This window comes from Magnolia sinica, chromosome 10 (assembly GCF_029962835.1).
Source record: "Magnolia sinica isolate HGM2019 chromosome 10, MsV1, whole genome shotgun sequence".
Classification (NCBI taxonomy): Eukaryota; Viridiplantae; Streptophyta; class Magnoliopsida; order Magnoliales; family Magnoliaceae; genus Magnolia; species Magnolia sinica.
The window spans coordinates 56,844,269-56,866,006 of NC_080582.1; the positions used below are offsets into that span (position 1 = coordinate 56,844,269).

Genomic DNA, 21,738 nt, shown 5'->3' on the forward strand with positions numbered 1-21,738 from the left:
TGAAATTGAAGCTTAGGTGAATCCCTAATCATATCTCATACCCTAAGCCCCTTATATTCTATTAGATTTGATTCTTCTTGAGCTTTATAAGTCCAATGAGGATTCCAACTTCAATGTTGAAGATGAACCCAATCTACACAATTTTCTAGAGATTTCAATCAACTTTATTAGTGCATCCTTTGTGTAAACTCTCAAGGAGACCCTTCTAAGTGAATCCCCAAGGCATTACAACTTTCCATTAGTTGTAGGAGATTCACTCAACTTTCCATCACCTTGGTCACCTCAAAGGAGCATTACATGCAAAGTGTTTGATCTTGGAATTGAAGCCTTGGTAAAGTATCGACATCATGATCGAGGGAGCAAATGGGAGCTGATTGAAACACGGGAAAGTATCGATCAAGCATCATAAGACAGCGCATCAACTGAGTTCAATCCATCAAGGTTCTCAATTGTCGAGTCTGTGTACACTACTTGTGTAAGATAAAGTGTAAGAGTTTGAATTGCCAAACTCAACTATGTTCTTATGTAAGACCTAAATCAAAGTCCTTGTGTAGGTCGCTAGACACAGGTGTGTCCAAGGGTGCCTCCGGCGGGAGTAAACGTAGGTCCTTGGATTATAACTGAGGTTGTTGGTTAATCAATAGAAAACCAACTCAAGTCTCTTGCGGGAGCCTCCGATAGGAGTGTTCGCTAGGGCCCTCTTGTAAGGTTGTAAAGGTTAAAGGTGAACCTGATTTAAAACATCCGATAATGAAATCCAGTATATTCATGGGTTGAGTGCGTCCGTTGGGAGTGAAGTAGGAAAACCGAACCATTTACATGTTTGTGTTTAGAATTGTCTTTGAGCACTCATTTAATTATACTTATATGATGAATTGATGAATTATATGTATGCATAATTAGATGAATGTTGGGATTAGATAAGTAACACATTCCACACACACATGTACAGTATTGTGTTTATAGACTAGTTGCTTCATACGAATATGATTTGTAGTCTATATGATTGGACCCACTAATGACTTCAATGCTTTAAAATTAAATTATTTTACTTGGTTTAATTTATACTTTAGTTTAAGTTAAATAATTGTGTTTAAATAGACATAAATTTTTTTTGCTCCTAATCACCCCCCCTAAGGCATAACCATTATTCCTTAGCTCCGTCAAGCTTATGCACGTAATTGTGGTATCCTGTGAAATTTAAACACTAAGTTATTTATGAAATATTCAATAGACAAATGCAACAAAGCAGACAATGTGTTCCCATATGTAGAGAAAATTTACCAAAAGTCTCCAAATTTTGCTAAAAAATTTCCCTATTATGATCAATTACTTGTGTTTCTGAATTATTTTGGAATCCAGACTTTGAAACACTAGAGCAGGTGATGGTTGTAGTCGCATCAAGCAGGAGTCTGATGGCACAGTGAGAAGAAAGAGTCACAGCATGTTAACACATAGTGAGCAGACAGTCACAGCACATTATTTCCCACCATTAAAAGACAGTGGGAATCTACCAAGCATATAAAGATGCGGATATATAAAAACTCCTCGTCAAGACAAAAAAAAAAAAAGTTCATTTCAGGAAACAAAAGTCACCATGTTCAATTCCACCGAGACCAGGAAACTATCATTGCTACATTATAGAAAAGAAAAAGACTCCTTGTTCCATTCCATCCATCATAACCAAGGAAGTTTAGTAGGCGTCCCTTATCCTGTTTATTACAAGCCCAACAAACCTGTCTCCCAGACCTAATATACAAATGGCAACTAAGTAAACCATCTTATTTAAATATGCTGATAAATTTGGCAATCCATCAATCCATCCTTCACATACCGTGGCAGCTGCTTTGCACTCGTGTCCACCAATGGCATTATGATGGGAACCACCTCATTTACCTAATGAGAGAGATTATATAGGAATATTCAGACCAACAACAAAGAATTCGACTTCTCCTTTGTTATATTATTTATTTATTTATCTTGTTCTTCTTCTCTTTGGAGCCACTATCTATGCCCACCCTTACTGTTCTTTCTACTACTAGTAATACAGTAGTACACAGCCATAGTCTCCTGGTATTACAGTAGTACAAAGTTGTACTAGGGTATTAACAGTAGAGAGACTGGTTCCTCCCTCCCTCCTGATAATACAATACTACCAAGCGGTACTATGTAGCCAACATTAGAAACAATGGGTTATTTTGTTGGCAATGAGGCTAAAGTCCATCTCCACAAGTTCAAGAACTTGAGAGAAACAAGCACCCTCTCTCCTAGTTCAGACCTCCATTTGAGAGGGCTATGTTGGTATCTTTTGTTCGAGTAAGTGTCTAAAAACTCAATTTAGTAATTAAAAATCAGTAAGTTTATTTTGGGATTCTCTTTAAGACCCCAAAATACTCTGGATTACATCCTTATAAATATAAAGACAGAAAAACTTGACCAGATACTTGTCTTTAATCGAATCAGACGAGCATTGTTGAGACTTGAGAGTATAATCTGAGTTTTAGAAACCATGGTTTCAAACCAATTTCAAGAACTCATGCAGGTTTACGAAGGAGAAAAAAAACTAGCTGAGTTTACGAAGTGGTGGTGGAAGTTTGGAAATGGAGTATCGTCTGTGGAGGGCAGTATTAGCAAACAGATCAGTGAGAGTGTCTGTGGAGGGCAGAATTAGCAAACAGATCGGTGAGAGTGATAAAGGGTGGATACCAGCGGCAGAGGTATGCGAATTTGGTGATGAATCGAAAGGTTCAGTAAAATATTTGTGAAATATGCACAATTCAAAGTGGGTGATAAGAGAAGAACGTGTTTCCAGGAAGATATCTGGATGGTAGATGTTTCAATATTACAATGATGGTAGAGAGATTATATGCATTGATCACAAGGAAAGATACTTATATTAAAAATCTTCTTTTAATTGGTAAGAAATAACTTTATAAGAAGCCCCTAGGGCAATTACAAGCTTAAAACATTACAAAGAAGATCTGACCAATCCCTAAAGAAACTTTAAGACTGACACCCAAGAGCTAACAAGGTGTTCAACTTGTTCAACTTAGGAACTGATTTGCTTACCATTACGATGTGGTAGGGAAAGTATGATTGTTGGAATTTGGAAGAAATATCTGGGATTTTGAAATTCTGATGTTTTGAGAATTAATATATATATATATATATGCTAGAGAATGGTTATCCAAAGCCATCTAAAGCAGCTAGAAGAAAGTGGATCCACAATCTGCCTGGCAAGTTCTCATCGAAAGCCTTTTTCAAGGCAATCATTCCAAATGAATCGGGCAATATCATGCACCACCTTTGTTGATGAGAGGCAACTAATAAAATCCTGAGAATAGATCATTTGCGAAATATGATTTTGGCATTTCCCAACATTTGTTACACATGTTCAGGCACAGAAGAAAATGTCAACCATTTATTTCTTCATTGTGAGTTCTGAAAATGCGTACAGACGACCTTCAAAAAAACAAAAGAAAGAAAATGAGTACAGTCCTTTTCAGTTGGGGTTGTTTGGATGCGCAGGTAGACAAGTGCGGGGTAAATCCATGTCCATGGACAGGGTGTGCAAGGGGACTTCCATTTCAAGGGGTGTCCTGGACATGGATTTCAATGTCTGTTGAGAATTTGTGTTTTGACGCGTCGATAGGGGCATCCATAAATGTTGAGATTGTGGTTGGAAAACACCTCTTGGAAGCAGTGTTTTAATTAGCGAATAGCATGTAGCGTAACATTCACCCCTCTAAAGTGTGAGGTGTAAGCTACCTATGCTACACGCTACTTCTAGATTTTTAATCATGGTTGCACTTGGTTGCACCAATTTCATGATATTCTACACCAAATTAAACTGATTAGTGAAAGTATAAAAAATTAAAAATTAAAAAAAATAAAACAATCATGATATTTGGTGCAACCAACCACAGCTAAAAGTAATAGGAAAGGGTAATGATTGTCAAGTATAAAGGTAAAGAAAGAGCAACGGAACTGATTTAATACTGTTACTTATATTATTTTACTAAAAGCATTGAAAAGATTTACTAATTTTATTTAAAATTGAAAATGACATTTAAAACATTAATTGATTATAATATTATAATGAAATATAACTTGTAATGTAAGCTACATAGCATGTAGCAATTAGCATAGTCTATGTAGCATGTAGTGTATGCAAATTATCATGTAACATAGTGTACGCATGACTTAAGCTATTTTCACGAGCTACATAGCATTAAGGCTAAGCTATGCTACATCGCGTAAGCTACACGCTATATAGCATAGCCATTTAAAACACTGCTTGGAAGTTCTTTCCTGAAGTGTACAATAGATGCATATGTTGAGAGGTGATTTACGGCACATGTGCCAACATAGCATGCACAAAAACACATGAGAGCCAGACGCCGTAATAAGTGGGTCCTAAAATGTGAACATGTTCTCTCTGGAAATCTGGTTGCATCTGCTGAAGTACAGTTGCAGTAGGAATGTGTAGTGAACATTTTTTTTTTTCAGGAAGCCTTTGTGCATGGACAACTGTATCCAGCCCTCCCAGATGAAGGCTGTAATATTCAATTTGAGGATAAACCTATCCAATGTGACAGCTGCATCAAAACACTGGAAAGCTTCCTTGGATTTGGACATCCATGTTCTAAGTGGAACTTCCACAAATCCAAACAACAACACATTACAAGCCTTTTGAATATCTTGAGCAACACCGTTCATCAGTGACAGAGCTGAGCTTTTCAAGGATTAGATGGCCATATATAGAAGTTAGGTGGATAATTTGGAAAGAAATGGAATAATGTGGAATCTATAGAAGGAACACAATAGAAATATATTCAAAGATGGGTTCAAAATTCAAATGATTGTAGAACAAATAAAGAAAAAAAAAAAAAGCTATATTATTAAAAACATTATCCAAATGACTAGATTGGAAGAAATAGAACTACTTTCAAGGTTGGAGAGACATAGGCCATAAATTTTCTTTTAACAGAGATTTCATAGAAGCGTTGCATCGAGCCAAGGTTTCCACCAATTGGGTGTATTTTCTCTCTTTTATATGTCCAAAGTCAAAGCCTTCATGGATATTGTAACATTTAATCTTGTTGTCAACAAATTTTACTGTTAATAGGTTTTTAAAAAATTTAAAAAAACGAAAACAAAAAAGGAGGTTAACTTCAACTTAAGAGTCCTGAGAGGAGGACAAGTTTAGTTTTGAGTTTTGGACCTCAGTTTTAGTTACCCATAGTAATCAAGAAAGAAGAAACTTTATGATGGAGAAAATTAGAATATAGTTGAAAAAAACCTATTTCACCTTTTAACAGCACTACAACAATTCCTAGTAATAAAAGAATGGTCATTCACATCCACCTGAAAGAAGGGCGGTGGTAATCATAAACTACTTACCATAGTTCTGTTGCACCCTCGTAAACTTGTAAATGACTTTTACTATGGCACCATATTTCATGGATTTAAGTGTTCCCATGTGCCTGGAGAACCGAAAGAAAAAAAAAAGTTTATTACATCAGTATAGAAAAAAAAAAATCAACAAAATGGATTCACCCATGCATCACTTTCAACAATTAGGAAAAAATCGAAAACCTTGTAAGAGAGAACAGATATATGATTACCAAAATTTAAATACGTTAGTAGATTCAGCACATGGAAACTTTAGGCACCCTAAAGAAGAAGTTTCTAAAAGAGCATATTACTCTGAAGCCAAACAGGTGGTTCCAGTTGGCTGTCACGCCCTTAGAAGGCAGGAGGTGATCTGGTATGTGAAAGTGGATTTGAGCACAGGAGTGGGAAAGTTTCCATTCAAAATGTTAGAAAGTTCAAACGCCATGAAGTGGGAGCAGTGGCATGAGTGTAGAGTGAGAGTGGGAGAGGGAATGGCACCTTGGGCAATAGGTTCCTACCAGTGTTCGAGTTGTCGGTATCGCTACAAGTTTCGCTGGCCGGAGATAAAGATATAATATCGTTATCGCTGATAATATCGCCGATAACCGGAAATGCAGGGAAAAAGGGGGAAATATGGGGGAAATGGTGGAATTTTTCAGTGAAACTTTAGGACATGCCTAAATACACATATTTACATATTCAGGAATGAAAATTTTACAAAAAGAATGCATTTAAGTTAGAAGTTTCCATTTAATGGGGGCCAAAAAGTATGCGTTGTCGTAAGAAATCACTCAAATAGTAACCAAAATTAGTTTATATAATACAAATGCAAGCTTACAACAATTAAGACATGCAAAAGTAAATGAATTGAAAAAAATACACATTTCTGGCCATGTTTCATCCCCACATAGAGTGACGAGGTGGCTCGTAATCATTGTCCGGATCCCGTGGCAATTGAGAGTAGTACTGCTGCACAACATATTAGCAGTACTGTTCCCAGGTCATTCTCTACTCGTACCAATTGAGGAACTCTCTTATGTACCTCTGATAGTCATCCTCCCAAACTGTACGAGAACACCTAAACGTGAGAATTACGTGACATACATCGACGGCATTTCCTGAGCAGGGTACTGAGGAAATAGATCAAGTCCAACCCCGACTCTTGATAGTATTGCTGCCAGTCATATGGGAACCCCGAATATCCTCTTGTCAAAGGGTCATGACTCAAAGAACTATCTTCCGGCTGCCTGTACCCATGGGTAGATGAGCGTGACTGAATGTCAGAACTGTCATGGTCATACTCGTGATATCCCCCATAAGCATACGGTGGGACAGAGGTGTAGCTCCCCTGATCTGAACTTATATCCATAGATGACAAGCTGCGTGTGAGAGCATCAACCGCGGCGCGTCCGGCTTTCTTCTTCGAACGACGCTCGAACATATATCTGGGCTCTGATGCTCTCGCCCTAGATGGTGGACGAGATCCATGATCCCCGTCCTGAGTGGCATGGTCAAAACTCTACTCCTCAGTGAACTGGCCAACGGATCGTTGGCTCTGAGCCGTCGTGTACCCCCCACCACTGCCACCCCCACCCCTACTAGTACCACCTATACTAGTGTCGATGCCTCCGTCCCCTCCTTCATCACCATCATCATCTTCGTCATCGTCGTCGTCGTCCCTAGGACCAGTGTCAAGTGGGGGTTGAGTCTCATCATCATCATCACTCACTACAACTTGATGATGAGGAGGAGGCCGTGAAGATGCTTCCTCACCCTGATTGGAACGTGCCGAACTCCTCACCAAAGGATCAAAGGAGTCTGTATCCGCCTTTTGTTCCTCTACTACCTGATCGACATCGATACCCAGAGCCGCTGCTCCCTCGGCTACCTGTGGAGCAGGGCCTCCCTCCGCATCATCTAAATCAGCTGATTTGACCCACTCATAAAGTGGGTCCTCATCATCATCACCTATCTGTGCCATGTTACCTATAGACAACAGGTCTAACGGGTCTTGATTTTCCTCCATGTCTCGGTCTACCCGCAACTGTCTCTCTCTTAACTTCATATTGTAATGGCAGTAAACGAGCTTTTGCAGCTTCTCATATGCTAGTCTGTTCCTCTTGCTGGTGTGTATGAGTGACCATGTGCTCCAGTTCCTCTCACACGGTGAGGAGGATACAGTCTGTGCGAGAACACGGACTGCCAATAACTGCAGTGCGGGCGTGTCGACTCCATACATCGCCCACCACTCACCTATATATCCATGAGGAGCTTGTTTTAGTTTGAAGTTTAAATAAAAAATGCAATTACCTAATTATGTTACCATACTCACATGGCATCATCGTTTCAGTCGATGCTTTTGCTAGTGCGGATGAGAACGTACCCCTTGCATCCCTAAACCGCAGCAACTGTAAACACGGATTCACATGTTATTATTTTTAATCACCCATATTTCTAGAGGCTATAAGGAAGAAATTTTATTGCATTACCTGGTTACCGAAATCTGCTTGCGCTGTTGATTCTGGGAACAATCGTTCAAACGCCTCGTGGACGGCCATCGTCAAATCTTTATTCTCATGGAGCCGACGTTTATAATGAAATTTGGGATTCAGGTAGTATGCTGAAACCCAAATATTAGTTACTCAGTTGTATTAACATGCAAACAGAAGTGATGCTTAAAGTACTCAGTTGTATTAACAAACTTACCAGCTTGGTGGAGTGGATGCTCGAGAGTCCCAGTCCATCGACGATCAATGATATCGATCACCCACTGATACGAAGTGGGGATTACAGTCATTATCCCCTGTCTCATAATTCTCATAAGTTCATACATTGACCCCATCGAAGGCCACATCTCATTATCTACGACTCGTAGGACCTTGTACATCGGATGCAGGAAGGAAACAATGTTGTGAACTTTATCCCAGAAGGCATCGGAAAGCACTATATTTGAACATGTCTTTGCACCCTCAATCTTCTTCTGATTCCACTCCATGTATCTCTCGGATCTGAACAAATTTCTGAGACCCACGCAATGCCTGTATAAGATGTCAAGTGCAATGAAGTTCGTGGCGAATCGTGTCGCGCCTGGTTTAACGATGTCCCCTCCACAACACTCACGCATTGCAGCCAACAACCATGAGTGATTGTATATAAAGTTTGTCACTTTCCTCGCATCCTGGATGGTTTTCCTGACAGAATCCCTCTGGTCAATCTCCTCGAGCATTAAATCAATGCAGTGTGCCGCACACGGGATCCAATAGAGATTGAACTTCTACATCAATTTCTTCCCCGCCTTAACGAACGCACTGCCATTGTCCGTCACAACTTGGACAACATTCTGGGACTCAACATCTCTAATCACTCCTTTCAGGAGAGCATATATGTATTCGTGATCTTTTATTCTGGCCAATGCATCAATGGATTTGAGGAAAACCGGTTGTCCTCTACAGTACACCACGAAATTGATAATGGACAATTTCGTGGGTCCTGTCCACCCATCACACAAGATTGTTACCCCATACTGCTTCCAATTCGGCTTGAGTCCACGTACCCAAGCCTGCATCTCCTCGTGCTCCCGATCGAGGTAGACGCCAAGAATCTCCTATGGCGTAGGAGGCTTCACGCCGGGCCCGGCACGCTGCACCTCCTCAATCATATTTTTGAAGTGAGGACTGTCTGCTGCATTTGCTGGTACATGGCTCGAGATGAACCACCTAGATATAGCACCACCTACTTTCTCCCTGAGCCCCTTGCTCCACATATTTTTTAATCTTTTTTTATTAACACCTGCGATGGGTGCATCTAGGACACGAGCGCTTTGCGTGCGTTGTAGGCCATGCCTGCTGCCTCCCTCAAATCGTCTACTGCTCCCACCAGCCTCATGTCGAGACGTCCCAAACGACGGCCTACTCTCATCAATCTGTCTTCTTTGCTCCCCCTCCCACTCTGAAGCCCGAGACTCACGAATCACTTGTCTAAAATCACTCCTTTCTCGAGCCGTAACACAGTCATCGGGGTACACAATCCCCTCATCGTCGTCGTCATCGTGCTCGTCGATAGCACTAGGCCCCATCCAGTGCCTCGTAGCTCCTCCCTCATATCCCTCTCCCAATCCCTTTGCTGCAGCTTGCGTGACTTCGCTTCAGTTAAGACTGTTCTCATCTCCTCTCTCACTGGCCTCGTTACACTTGGACAGTCTTTCACATTCTTATATCCCCCTGCCAAATGTTCCTTTAGCCTAGACACTCCCCCACTCCGTATCACTTGGCCACAATAGTTGCATATGGCTCCATATTTATTTCCCTCAACTGGCCGTCCATGTTTCCACCCAATGTCCCGTGCTCCTCCTTTTCCCGATCCAGACGACATTTCGCTCCCTAATAGTATACAAATTTGCAATAATCGACAAAAAAGGTGCATCGGCTCGTATTCAGTGTAAGAAGCCCAAATCATTTCAAGGGTTAAGATGTTAGATCAAATCAAAATTTCATATAAATTACAATTGAGGAAAGAGTTTGCAGATTACATACTAAGTAAACTTTAAGGGGCCTATTGTGATTTATACATACAACATGATGAGTATTGGAAAAAAAAAAAATGAAACAGATATAGTCTCAGGTGGACAATGCAAAAGGAAACGGTTGTGATTGTACGGTCCACCATTAAACACTTATTAGGACCCACCATAATGTGTCCATAATGTTTATTTTCCATCCAACCCGTTGAAAAGGTTACATAAATCTAGATGAAGTGAAAAAACAAATATCAGCTTTATACAAAACTTTTATGGCCCATAATAAAGTTCAAGTGGACCCCACCATAGAAAATAGGGACTGTGATTGCATATCCACCATTAAAATCCTCCTAAAGATGGCTGTACTGTTTACTTGACATCCAATCTGTTGATTAGGTCATACAGATCCAGGTGAAGGGAAAAAACAAAGATAAGCTTGATCCAAAACTTTTATGGCCCTCAAAAAGTTTTTATTAGTTGAAGTTTATTCAACGCTTTTTCCAATAATGTGGTCCACTTGAGACTGTTATATACCTAAGTTTTGGTCTCATTCTATCAAATGATGTAGGAAAATAGTTGGACGGCATAGATGAAACACATTCATCATGGTGGGGCCCACAGAGCATCAACCACCATCCATGGCTGGTGGTAGGGGGCGTAGCCAATCTGTTTCTTTTGACTACAGTTTTTAGCTACAGCTTTAATCTGTAGCCAATGCCCCTAAAATTGGTTTGCTTACTGAGTTAACTCTTATTGTACTGAGTAAACTCAGTTGGGCCCACTGTGAATTTATGTGGTTTATCCACACCTTCCATACGTTTTTCTGTCTCATTTTAAGCGTTGAGCCCAAAATTGAAGGTTATATAAATCTCAAGTGGGCCATACCACAGGAAATAGTGGAAATAATGATTTCCACCGTTGAAACCTTTCTATGCCCCACGGTGATGTTCATTTTTCATCCAAACTGTTCATGAGATCAAACAAACATGGATGAAAGGAAAAAACAAATATAATCTTGTTCCAAAACTTCTGTGGCCCCCAAGAAATTTTCAACGGTGTAACTTTAATTCACATTGTTTCCTATGGTGTGGTCCATTTTAGCCTTGTAAATCCTTTTGTTTTGATATAAGGCCCTAAAATTATCTTGTAAAATGGATAGACAGACTGGATAAAATACATAAACCACGGTGGACCCCACCGAGTTTACTCAGTACCGTTAGCATGCTATACGCAGTACACAAACAGCCATCCCCTTTCAACAGCAGCGCAGGACTCGGTTTTCCTTCCTGCGCTGCAAGCTTAGGTGGGGCCCACTGTGATATTTGTGAAAAATCCTCCCCGTCCATCCATTTTGTGAATTTATTTTAGGACATGATGCAAAAAAACTAACCGTATCTAAATCTCAAGTAAGCCTAAAACGTGATAATTAAACATCCACAGTTGAAATATTCGTGGGGCCACATAAGTTTTGATTCAGCTAATATTTTTTTTTTTTGAGTTCATCCCAATAGTAATGACATTATTAACGGTACCGATGGCATCTAAACATCACTGTTGAACCCCAGGAAGGTTTCAACGGTAGGAATTTTCCTATCCACATTTTTCCGATAGTACGGCTCATTTGAGCTTTGGAAACGGATTGGCTACTCCCCTGCCGTGCTTTGTGGGCCCCACCACAAGGTATGTGTTTCATCCATTCCGTCCATCTATTTTTATAGATAATTTTATTGTATAGAAAAAAAAAAAAAACAGGTATATCCCAATGTCAATTGGACCACATTACAAGAAATAGTGTTGGATGAACTTTGACCATTCAAAACTTTTTGAGGGCCATGAAGGTTTTTGAACAACCTGATCTTTTTTTTTTCCCTTAATCTGGGTCTATATGACCTAATTAACAGATTGGATGTCAAATAAACAGTATCGTGGGCCTTAGGAGGATTTAAGTGATGGATATCCAATTACTATTATTTTCCTGTGGTGTGGTCCACCTGATACTTTTATCCATCTCGTTTTTGGGATAAAGCCCTACAATGATCTGAAAAAATTGATGAACGGAGTGGATAATATACATACATCATGGTGGGGCCCACATACATCATGGCTGGACCACACCGTAGGAAATAGTTGAATTGCACATCTACCGTTGCAAATTTCTTGGGGCCACGGGAGTTTTGGATATGCTTAAATTTTTGGGTTCAACCCCTTGAATTAGATGGAAAAACGGATGGACGGCTTAGATAAACCACACATGCATTTAACGTGGGCCCAACTGAGTTTAGTCAGTACGGTAGGAGCGTACTCGCACAGCGGCCGTCGGATTTACCTCCCAAGCTTAGAGGTATTTCATTTTCACCTTCGCACGGCACGAACTCCTCACCACGAGAGGGATTTTCGCGCGAGAGGGATTTTCGCTCCGCGAAATCCGATTTGCTGTTGCGAGAGCAATTTTCGCTCGGTGTGAAATCCAATTTCAGGGATTTTCGCTCGAAGCAAGAAATTCAAAAAACCGAGAAGCTCTGTCGAGAAAAGAGGGGAGATGGCGAGAAAAGAGGGGTTTTGCGTACACATACCGGCTCTGTCGATCGAGAAGCTCCTCTTCCAGCTCCGGTTCCGACTTCCGATTAACCAGGTACGAAAATCACTTTGAAAATTTTTTTCCCCGATATCCCCGATATTTATCGCCGAAAAGAGGGGTAGGTGGCTACAGTTTTCTCGTGGGGTTGGTGGCTACAGTCGAGATTCCGAAAATATTGGACGGACGCCGATAATATCTCCTGATATTTCGTCGATAATGGAGTACGAAATGCATATTCCGATAATATCGCCCATCTCGAAAAAATCGCCGATATTTCGCCGATATTTCGTCGACAACTGGCAGAGAAACGAATTTAGGGGGTTTCGGTGTCGCAGAGCTGGCGACACCGATATTATCGTCGATATTATCGACAATTCGCCGATAACTCGAACACTGGTTCCTACAACCAAGCTTCATGAAGCGGCAGATGATTCCACGGAAATTGATAGTAGAACATGATTCCCTAAATGATATTAAATGGGCAACGCCTCAAGTTTCCACACTGCGGAAGCTATATCTTTTACTTATTTGACAAACGTGTGGGATTTTATAGAAGAAAAAGAGACAAGCTAAAGAGGAAATTACAAAAGAGGTAAAGCTTGCTCCAATGGAAACTCTAATCTAAGAACAACTGGTTTTGCTACACTATCTGAGACCTCATTAGCATCCTGAGAATGAGGTTGAAAACCACATCCAAACTCACCACGATAACCTGAAAAGCAAGCTTGGAAGGTTCTTAATCCTGGTTCTTCGCCCAAACGATGGCATAGCCGAATTACCTTTGACCATGATCCTCCCATCAAACAACCCTTTGAAAAGCTACAGCCCCTTGAGAAGGGCTTGAGCTTCCGCCTCATTGGAATCTTTCTCCCCCAGCGAAGAAAAGGATGGATTCCCCACTTGCATTCTCAAGGATACCCCTGGTTCCAAGCAGATCCTTTATTTTTGTTGCAAATGAGATCAGGGAAATAGTGTCTGGACATTTCTTTTCACCAAGTGAATAAGAGGCTAATGAGATTGTTGACACTGGCAAAAAAAAAGGCAAGCCAAGAAATCACTTCACATTGAGTCCTTGTGGATCTCAGCTGATCTTTGTTCTCGTTCACTCTATAATCTAACTCAATTAAGTACTGTTCACCATCAAATAACAAGCGTGTATATTGCAATGAACCTTGCCTTTTTGCAATCTTTATACAATAGTTAACTGCTAGGTCAGGATGAGATCCCTTGGTACATGCTATTTGAAGATGGTGTAGAAAAGGTTGACAAGGCTAGAGAGAAAGTTAAATGCTAAATTGGAGAGGGAAGGTTCTAGAGTCTATATGCTTAAAAATCAGCAGAATGAAGACAGTATTCGGAATGCAACTTTAGTAAGAACAGTAATAGAGGCAGTGATTTAGTAACAATAGTCATAAAAGGCAATGCTTCATTCATTGCTCTTGATTGTCTCCTGGTTGTCGCGGTGTCATCCTTGTTGCTGATGGTGTCCAACTTGTACTCTCCAATCAGTGTTGAAACGGTGCCAGGGTATCTTTATAAAGCTTGCCAATGTGATTGTCAGTGTTTCAAATAGCACCCGTAGCGTAGCGGTAGCGTACGCTACATAGCGTAGCGTGGTCGTAGCGCTACGTAGCATCCCAGATAGCGTAAATCCCCTGTAGCGCACGCTACAGGGGTCGTAGCGTACGCTACAGCTACGTAGCGCGTAGCGTCCGTAGCGTAAGCTACAATGTATTTTTTTACTATTTTAGTTTTTTTATTATTTTTTCACGTTTTCTTTATTTCTAATGTTGAGAATGTGACACTTGCATTGTACTTGATACTTTTAACCTATGAGATTTTTATTTCTTTTCATAATTGTGACTTGTGGTTTCAATTAGACATTATTAATTAAAGTGGTTTGCTTAGGAAGTTGTTGATGTGATAATTATTTGATTTGGCTTATGTATGTGGATTGGCTTTTGATAAATGATAACTAATAATTTTTTTGAACATGCTTATAATTGATAAAATGAATCATCTTTTAGGCATTTTTATATTTTTTTCCCTTTTTTTTCACTATTTATTATATTTGTCCTATTTTTAAATTAAAAAATAGAAATATCGTGTAGCTTACGCTACACGCTACGTATTTACGCTACACGCTATAGAGGGCTGAGCGCTACGCATCACGCTACCGCTATTTAAAACACTGGTGATTGTTAAACCATCCACCTTCTTAATCATTGAGTTGTCCACATCTGCAGATAGATCCTTCTACTGAGTCACTAGTCAACTGCTCCTTTAATTCAATCAGAACTTCCTCTGATCCGGCTGTCGATCCATCGAGCAATCCAACATTGCATTTATTTTTTATCAGTCAACAGTGGGTTCCCTTTGGAATGCCATGCTTTCTTCAGACACATCTTCCTTGGGATCTCCAGATACAACAGATTAGCATCCATCGAGTTCATCTCTGAAACTACCCAAATGTAAGTTTGGTTGAACTCCACCAAGGCTTATAGGAATCATTCTCAAGATTGTCCAACACCTCCTGGAACCTACTTGCTCCTCCTTGATTCCTCTCATAGCCTCCTGCATTTTCTCTAACTTCTTTGGTTTCTCTCATGGCCCTTGCCATGAGGCATTGCTTCTAGATAACGAGCATGTCATGATAAATTATTGTAGCAAGGCAAAGGGAATCAATACGAATCCCCATGGTAGTCATATATGTTCGGATAGGGATCAGAATGATAGGATAGCCAATGATGATAATCAAGGTAACCCAAATAGTATTTAGAAGATGGGTAAGGATCATCGTAATAAGGCTGGGAATCTGGACAGGGATAATCCTATGAAGAGTACAAATATCCACCTGTTAATGAAATTTCTAAGGTGAAATGTGGACTCGCTACTTGGTATGGATTAGGGCTAAATGGGCTGGTTTAAGGGCTGAATTTTATGATTTTGGTATATCAAGGGGGCAGGAAATTAGGTTTTAGGATTGTTTATAATCATGTGGGGCCCACTGTTAATCGATCCTAACCATGTGCATTTCCATGTGGGGCCTCATTAGATAATCTTAACCATGCGGTCCATTGTTAGTCAATCCTCACCATGTATAGTTCCATGACACAGTAAGATGATCTAAACTACATGGGCCCATTGTTAGTCAATCCTAACCATGTGCATTTCCAAGTGGGTCCCATCATTATATGAGCTTAACCAGGTGGGCTCCATCGTTAATTGATCCTAGACATGTCTATTTTCATGGGGGGCCCATCTTTAGATGATCTTTGCCATGTGATTTTTGGTTGATCCAATCCTTAGTTGCAGGATCCTTCTCACTCGGTGTCGCTCTCACTTCAAATAGCGCTTCGGAATCACATTCATGCTCCCGTTTTACCAGATAATATTTTGAAACAGACACTTCCCTGCACACCCGAACTTGTTGGTGCTTCACTTCACGCTTCTTGCAACTATAATCCAATCCATGTGTATTTTCATATGGGATCCATAGTTGATTGGCCAATCTTGAGATTATTCAGACCATGGGCATTTCCAGGTGGGACTCATCATTATCAATCCTAAGTATTTCCATGGTAAAGATCTCCGCAAACAAGAGACTTGGAAATTAAAACTGATTTTCTTGAAAATTGTTGGGAAAAAGCAGCAGGACATGTTTTCATTTTGACCAATTTCCAGAAAACGACATTTTACGGAATCAACATTTCTTTACTTTTGTCCCTGTACCCAAACATGCGCTAAACTTGATACATTCTTCTTCACTTTTCGAGACCGATACCGTTACCATATGTGTCAATATTATACAACTGTACAGGAGCTTATGTCGAACACTTTGTGTCCCTGATATGACATGTGTTCATGTTTAAGTGACATCAGTGTAAAGTACAACCCAATCCAATTGTCTGTATCTATTCTTATTTACCATCCACAAGGACTCTCACTTTATATGTAAGAATCTCCAATCTTGAAATGTTTTTATCCAATTGTTCATATCCGTTCTTATTTACCATCATACTGAAAAATGTTCTTGTCTAACAAACATGAGGAAAAGGATCCTATGCAAAGCTTGAATCATATGGCATTATCATAGTTTTGAAGCAAAGCAGAACTCTTTTGGCGAGCTATGAAAAAACAAAGACTTACACAAGCTCTGTGTATCGTATTCTCCATGCAGGAAATCCTAAATGGCATCTTGCAGGTCCATATATTAAAAGGAGATCAGGATCTGGTCCTCCACAACCTAAAATCAGAAGGAACACACCATGTAGAAATCAAAATTTCGATAAGATTATGAGTCATCAAAGACATGCTCATACTATGTCAAAAGAATTGCAAATTGCAAGAGAAATGGATAGTATGAACGCATTGCAAGTCTGAACAGTAGGACGAACCGACTGCTCTCAGTGCTTGGTCCATGTCAGGTTCTCTGAAGATTGGTATCTTCTGCTCTCCACCTCCGCTGGCGACTCTCAAATACTTTGAACAGAGAAAGCTAGCTGCTTTAGCAGCTCCTTGTTTCCCATCAGAGATTGAAAGCAATTCCAACGTCATTTTGTCTTCATCGAGAAGGGTAGCCTTTTCATCAGTTTCCTGCATGAATTACCAAGTTGAATGAGAATTACAAAGTCAAACACAAATTTTGAAATTTTGAATTAAAACTTTTCCTTTGAAACAAACAAAACTCTTCCATTGAGAACAAGGGTAACGTGCACAATAAATAAATTTACAGTGCAAAACTACCTCCCATGGTATTGTATTACTCAAATTCTTCAAAAGCACTTCCTTATTTTTCTTTAGCACACCTGAAACACCGAGTATAACAGTATTGGATACTCAGCATGAGAATGATTCCACCAAAATGACATCAGGGCTGCAACTTGGGTCAGGTCAACCCAAACCCAACCAACCCAACTCGAGTTTGGGTCAGGTTGGTCGGGTTGTCAAGGTCCTTGGTTGGGTTCAGATTGAAAAACGCCAACCTGATTTGAATTCGGATTGGGTTTGGGTTGAGCAAATTTGTGTCGGGTTGGCTATAATCACACGTTTTTAGCTCAGGTTACAATCCAGTTGGGTACCTGGGGCTGGAATTCAGGTTGGATTGCATCAGGTTGTGGGTTGGGTCCTCTTGAGTATAGGTTGGGCTCGGGTTGACCTTCAACCCACCCAACCTGACCCGCCCAAGTTACACCCCTAAAAGACACGCAATTTTGAACTGTTTTAATTTTTATTGGCACTAAAAAAAATACATTTTTTAAACCACCCAAGTTTCACAAGGAAGTACACAAATTAGAAACAAGAAACAATAGAACGATGAAAGATGCTATTATCCAGATCACTTAATAGAAGTTCTATGCAGCTCCCTCATGGTACACATGCCAAACATGTCTGGTGATCAGGACAATTGATCTGGTGGACCAGCCAGTAGAGGGGCCATGTCCCAAAGCAAGGGGATTGCACTATGGAAGTCAAGCAATCAATGCACTGCAAAGATCACTCAGCTCAAAACAGATAAAAAGTCACATTCAACTGCAAGACACACAACTTGATTGCCACAGTTGTCCAAACACTGCAATTCCCGGTGTATGGCCACCCACACAGTAATCCACCAGATCAACATTTCTGACCATACATTTGTTTCCACGCATGCCTTGAGGATGGGACTGGATGGAACTACAACACAAGCTATATAATAGCATTTCTCAAAAGATAAAAAGTTTTTTTCCTACAAGCTGCATTCAACAGTTGTCACGTGATAACTTATCGAGTGGTCTCCTCAATACAAACTCAGGAAGTAACAAAACTCCAAGCGGTAGCTATGTGCTAGCCCATCCTAGCCATAGATAGAGGGTTGGTGTTAAGAGGACAGCCGGTCATTGAACTTTTGCCAAGAAATCATGAAAAGATCCAACCCCAAATAACTGGGATAATGCTATGATGATGATGACTGATGCAGCAACATTCAGAAAACCGAATCTGGATCTACAATTTCAAATGTAGATCCAATAAGATTTCCAATAACCAGAAAACCAATGCAACTTTTGATGAACGCCTGAATATGAAGGGAGTGTACCTGATTTGGTGCCCAAATGAGAGAAAATGCAACACATGCAATTGTAAAATACAGGAAAGTATGCTTGGATTAACCAATACATGCTTAGAGGCAAAGAAAAACATTCTCAAAATTAGGGGTGTCAATGGGCCGGTCTCAGGCCTAAAAAATCATAGGCCCGGCCCGACGGCCTGGCCCGAAACAGTTCAATCCAGGCCGAGACCTACCCCAGGCCTGGCCTGTTGACAGCCTAACTCAAAATCTGTTCTCTATTTTATGAGCCTGTTTGTAGGCTTGAGTACAAAGAATTTCCTGGAAACTTCAAACTACTCCCTGTTGGCTGAGAAACCTCCTCATATCTTCCCCAATCTAATCCACCTTCTAAAGATATGCTGTATCTTCCAAAATAGAAAAAAGCCCAAAGAAAAGACTTCCAACTATTTTGGTGTGTGTGTGTGTAAAAGGTTCTATCATGTCAACCTCATAAGAGCTTCCCATAAGGTCGAGCTCTGTGGGCCCCACCATGATGTGTAATGGATATCCACACCATGCATTTGGTGGGTCCCCTCTAAGTTATGGGATGTACCAAAAATCAGTTGTATCCAGAACTCAGGTAGGCCACACAATCTGAAACCATGTGAAATCATGCCTAAAATATTTAAAGCACTTGGTAGGGCCCACTTGAGTTTTGGAATGGCCTGAAATTTGGTAACTCCTCATCCAAATGGGACACAATGGATGGGTTGGATGTGTGAACAACATCTTAGTGGGCCCTATAAATAATTACGAAGATTTCAATGGGTGGGCATCCACTCTCAGCTGTTGTTTATGGTATGTGTGTGTAGAGAGAGAGAGAGAGAGCTACCCCCAATTGATAGATAGGTACTCAAGGAAATTTCAAGTCATCATCTGATTGAACATGTGGACCATCCAATCGCACATGTGGCCTCGTACAAGCCATCAGTTTGATCCTGCGGGCCTGACAGTCCATGTTGACCACTGATCTTGATTAGAACACTAATCAGGACTCCGAGAGAGAGAGAGAGAGAGAGAGAGAGAGAGAGAGAGAGAGAGCTTATCAGGACCAAAATATGGGCCTGATCTTCCATTCTAGCAATCTAGACCCTTGATGTGGACCAGATATATGATATTTAATGGTTGTATGGTCCATATGTTAAATATGGACAGCTCGAACTGTTAGATTGTTGATCATGATCCGTGGATAGGCTTGATCTGAGCCTGATATGCATCTGATCGCCTTATCTTTCATTGGATCAGCTTGTGGGACCACATGGGCCCATCGGACCGTGATGCAAGGCCCAGATGCATCAACAACTCCAAAAGTTCTAGCAAGTGCAAAAGAGTAAAGGATTGGGTATATTGATAAAGAATTACCTCCCAAATTTTTTTACCTGGGGTTTTCTAAAACAACTGAAATTCTGTTGTGCATTACCTGTTTAGGATATGCTTATGAATTCTTACCCTCCATGTCATAAAGGCAGACATGCTTCACTCCCAAAGCTGACAACCAATGCAAAAGCTTGATAACACTAGAGATATGAAGGGCTTCTTCACTGTCTACCACGATGGCAAGGTACCGAAGTTTCTTTAGTTGAAAATTCTTGTACTTCTCCAATAACCCACTTGAGATGAGATAGCTTTCTAGCACATGAGCTATACCCCGCACAAAATGCACTGTGTTGACCACTTGATGAAGTAAAAACCAGCATAATCCAAGCATAAGTTTCCATATATCAAAACTCCAGAAACCCTGCACTTTCCATTTGCCACACAAAGCATGTAGATGTAAATTTATGAAAAACAGAATCAAACAAACAAGCTTTTACACGTTGTTGTTGCCCATGTATATTAATGCATTTGATAGAGATTACCACAATCCCTTGATTTGATTAAAACACAGTGGAATTCCAGGGGATTGGTAAATTAAATCCTTCCACTGTTGAATGGCCTCGTCGAAGATTTTTCAGTGAAACAGCATCGAGGGTTCCTCAAATAAGCTGAGTCACTTAATAAATCCCCAAAGCCCACCCAAATTACCCTTTCCTTCACCTTTTACAACACTGCTTCCATGGATGCAGATGCATTGTTGGAGGCCCTTTCATTGCGCTCCTTCCATAAGGACCACACCACAGAAAGAAGGAAAAGGCCCCAAAGGGATTACTTCTTTCTGCTCTGAATGCCCCAGTTCTAGGCATGGAATGGCTCGGTTTTGGTGGTGAATGATACGTTAGACCGCGAAGCCGATACCCAATCCTCGTGAATTGCTCATATGTACAATTTCATCACCGGACTAGACTGTCTACCCGGCGAGCCACACCGCATATGGCCCAAAAGCAGTCCTAATTGGATGATCCTAACCTTCCGATCAGTGAATTTTGTCTGTCTATATCAGGTTACATCAAAATATGAAAACATATTCAAATCAAACCTTACTTGCTTTCTACCGATAACGAGGCCGCCTCGAACGCCTGCACTAGTCTCCATTCCGGAACCCGAACTGAAAACCTTTCTACAAACACATAATAAACAAAAGAGAACAAAGACTTAGGGGCCGTTTGGATGCCTGTAACTTGTGTAAAATATAAGAAAGTTACAGGTGACTTTCTTACAGTTTGTGTTTGGGGGAGAAATGTTACAGGTAACAAAGTCTCAACCTGTAACTTTCAATCAGGTAAGATTGCAAGAAATATAAAAGAGGAATTAGGTGTTTTTCAAGTCACAGGTTACTTTGTTACAGGCAACGGCTATCCATTTCGAATTTGGGAGAGGGTAGCGGAAACGCAGCTGCATTGAAAGTGCACCAACCTGCTCTGACCCAACGTCTCCTTCTCCCTCTCTCAGCGTCTCCTTCCCTCTCTCTCTCTCTCTCTCTCTCTCTCTCTCTCTCTCAGCGTCTCCTTCCCTCTATCTCTCTCAGCGTCTCCATCCCTCTCTCTGCTCTGGCAAGGGAAGGCCCTAACCCTTTCTTATTTTCTTTTTTATTTTTTCCCCTCCTTCAATTGTTTTTTTTCTTTTGCGTAAGTGCGGAACGGGGCTGTTTGGCAGGGCGGCTTCGGATGCGGACGCGGATTGCGTCCTGCCCCCGGACGGTAATCCGTCGGGGAAAGGCTCTGTGGGGCTAACCGTGACGTAAGTGTTTTACCGTTAAAAGATTTTCTCAGATCGCTTTAA

The 21,738-nt window shown here is 40.7% G+C and overlaps 2 protein-coding genes across 5 annotated transcripts in view; both read right to left on the reverse strand.

Annotated features, from left to right (window-relative positions):
* LOC131258407 (uncharacterized) overlaps positions 1-21,334 on the reverse strand; it is a 40,367-nt gene extending 19,033 nt beyond the window's left edge. Inside the window, exons 1-8 of one of the 3 annotated variants that reach the window (XM_058259720.1) lie at positions 21,303-21,334; positions 21,001-21,076; positions 20,029-20,317; positions 17,238-17,299; positions 16,889-17,096; positions 16,641-16,737; positions 5,404-5,486; positions 1,615-1,896 (exon numbers count right to left, since the gene is read on the reverse strand). In XM_058259720.1, coding sequence (XP_058115703.1) covers positions 1,889-1,896; positions 5,404-5,486; positions 16,641-16,737; positions 16,889-17,096; positions 17,238-17,299; positions 20,029-20,317; positions 21,001-21,076; positions 21,303-21,319 — 840 coding nt within the window. In that variant the 5' untranslated portion in view covers positions 21,320-21,334 and the 3' untranslated portion in view covers positions 1,615-1,888. Of the gene's footprint in view, positions 1-1,614; positions 1,897-5,403; positions 5,487-16,640; positions 16,738-16,888; positions 17,097-17,237; positions 17,300-20,028; positions 20,318-21,000; positions 21,077-21,302 lie in introns of those variants that run through there. The other 2 variants (XM_058259719.1, XM_058259721.1) reach the window with 2 other exon arrangements.
* LOC131258408 (uncharacterized) lies at positions 7,508-9,449 on the reverse strand. Of its 2 annotated transcripts, none has more exons than XM_058259723.1 (3): positions 8,104-9,449; positions 7,887-8,017; positions 7,508-7,805 (listed from the first exon to the last, which is right to left on the reverse strand). In XM_058259723.1, the coding sequence occupies exons 1-3, from the start codon at positions 8,621-8,623 to the stop codon at positions 7,704-7,706; spliced, it is 753 nt and encodes a 250-aa protein (XP_058115706.1). In that variant the 5' UTR covers positions 8,624-9,449; the 3' UTR covers positions 7,508-7,703. The 2 variants fall into 2 exon arrangements, 1 of the variants encoding a protein (XP_058115706.1); XR_009178086.1 differs by having other exon boundaries at positions 7,578-7,650; positions 7,730-8,017.
* Positions 21,335-21,738: the final 404 nt, after the last annotated feature.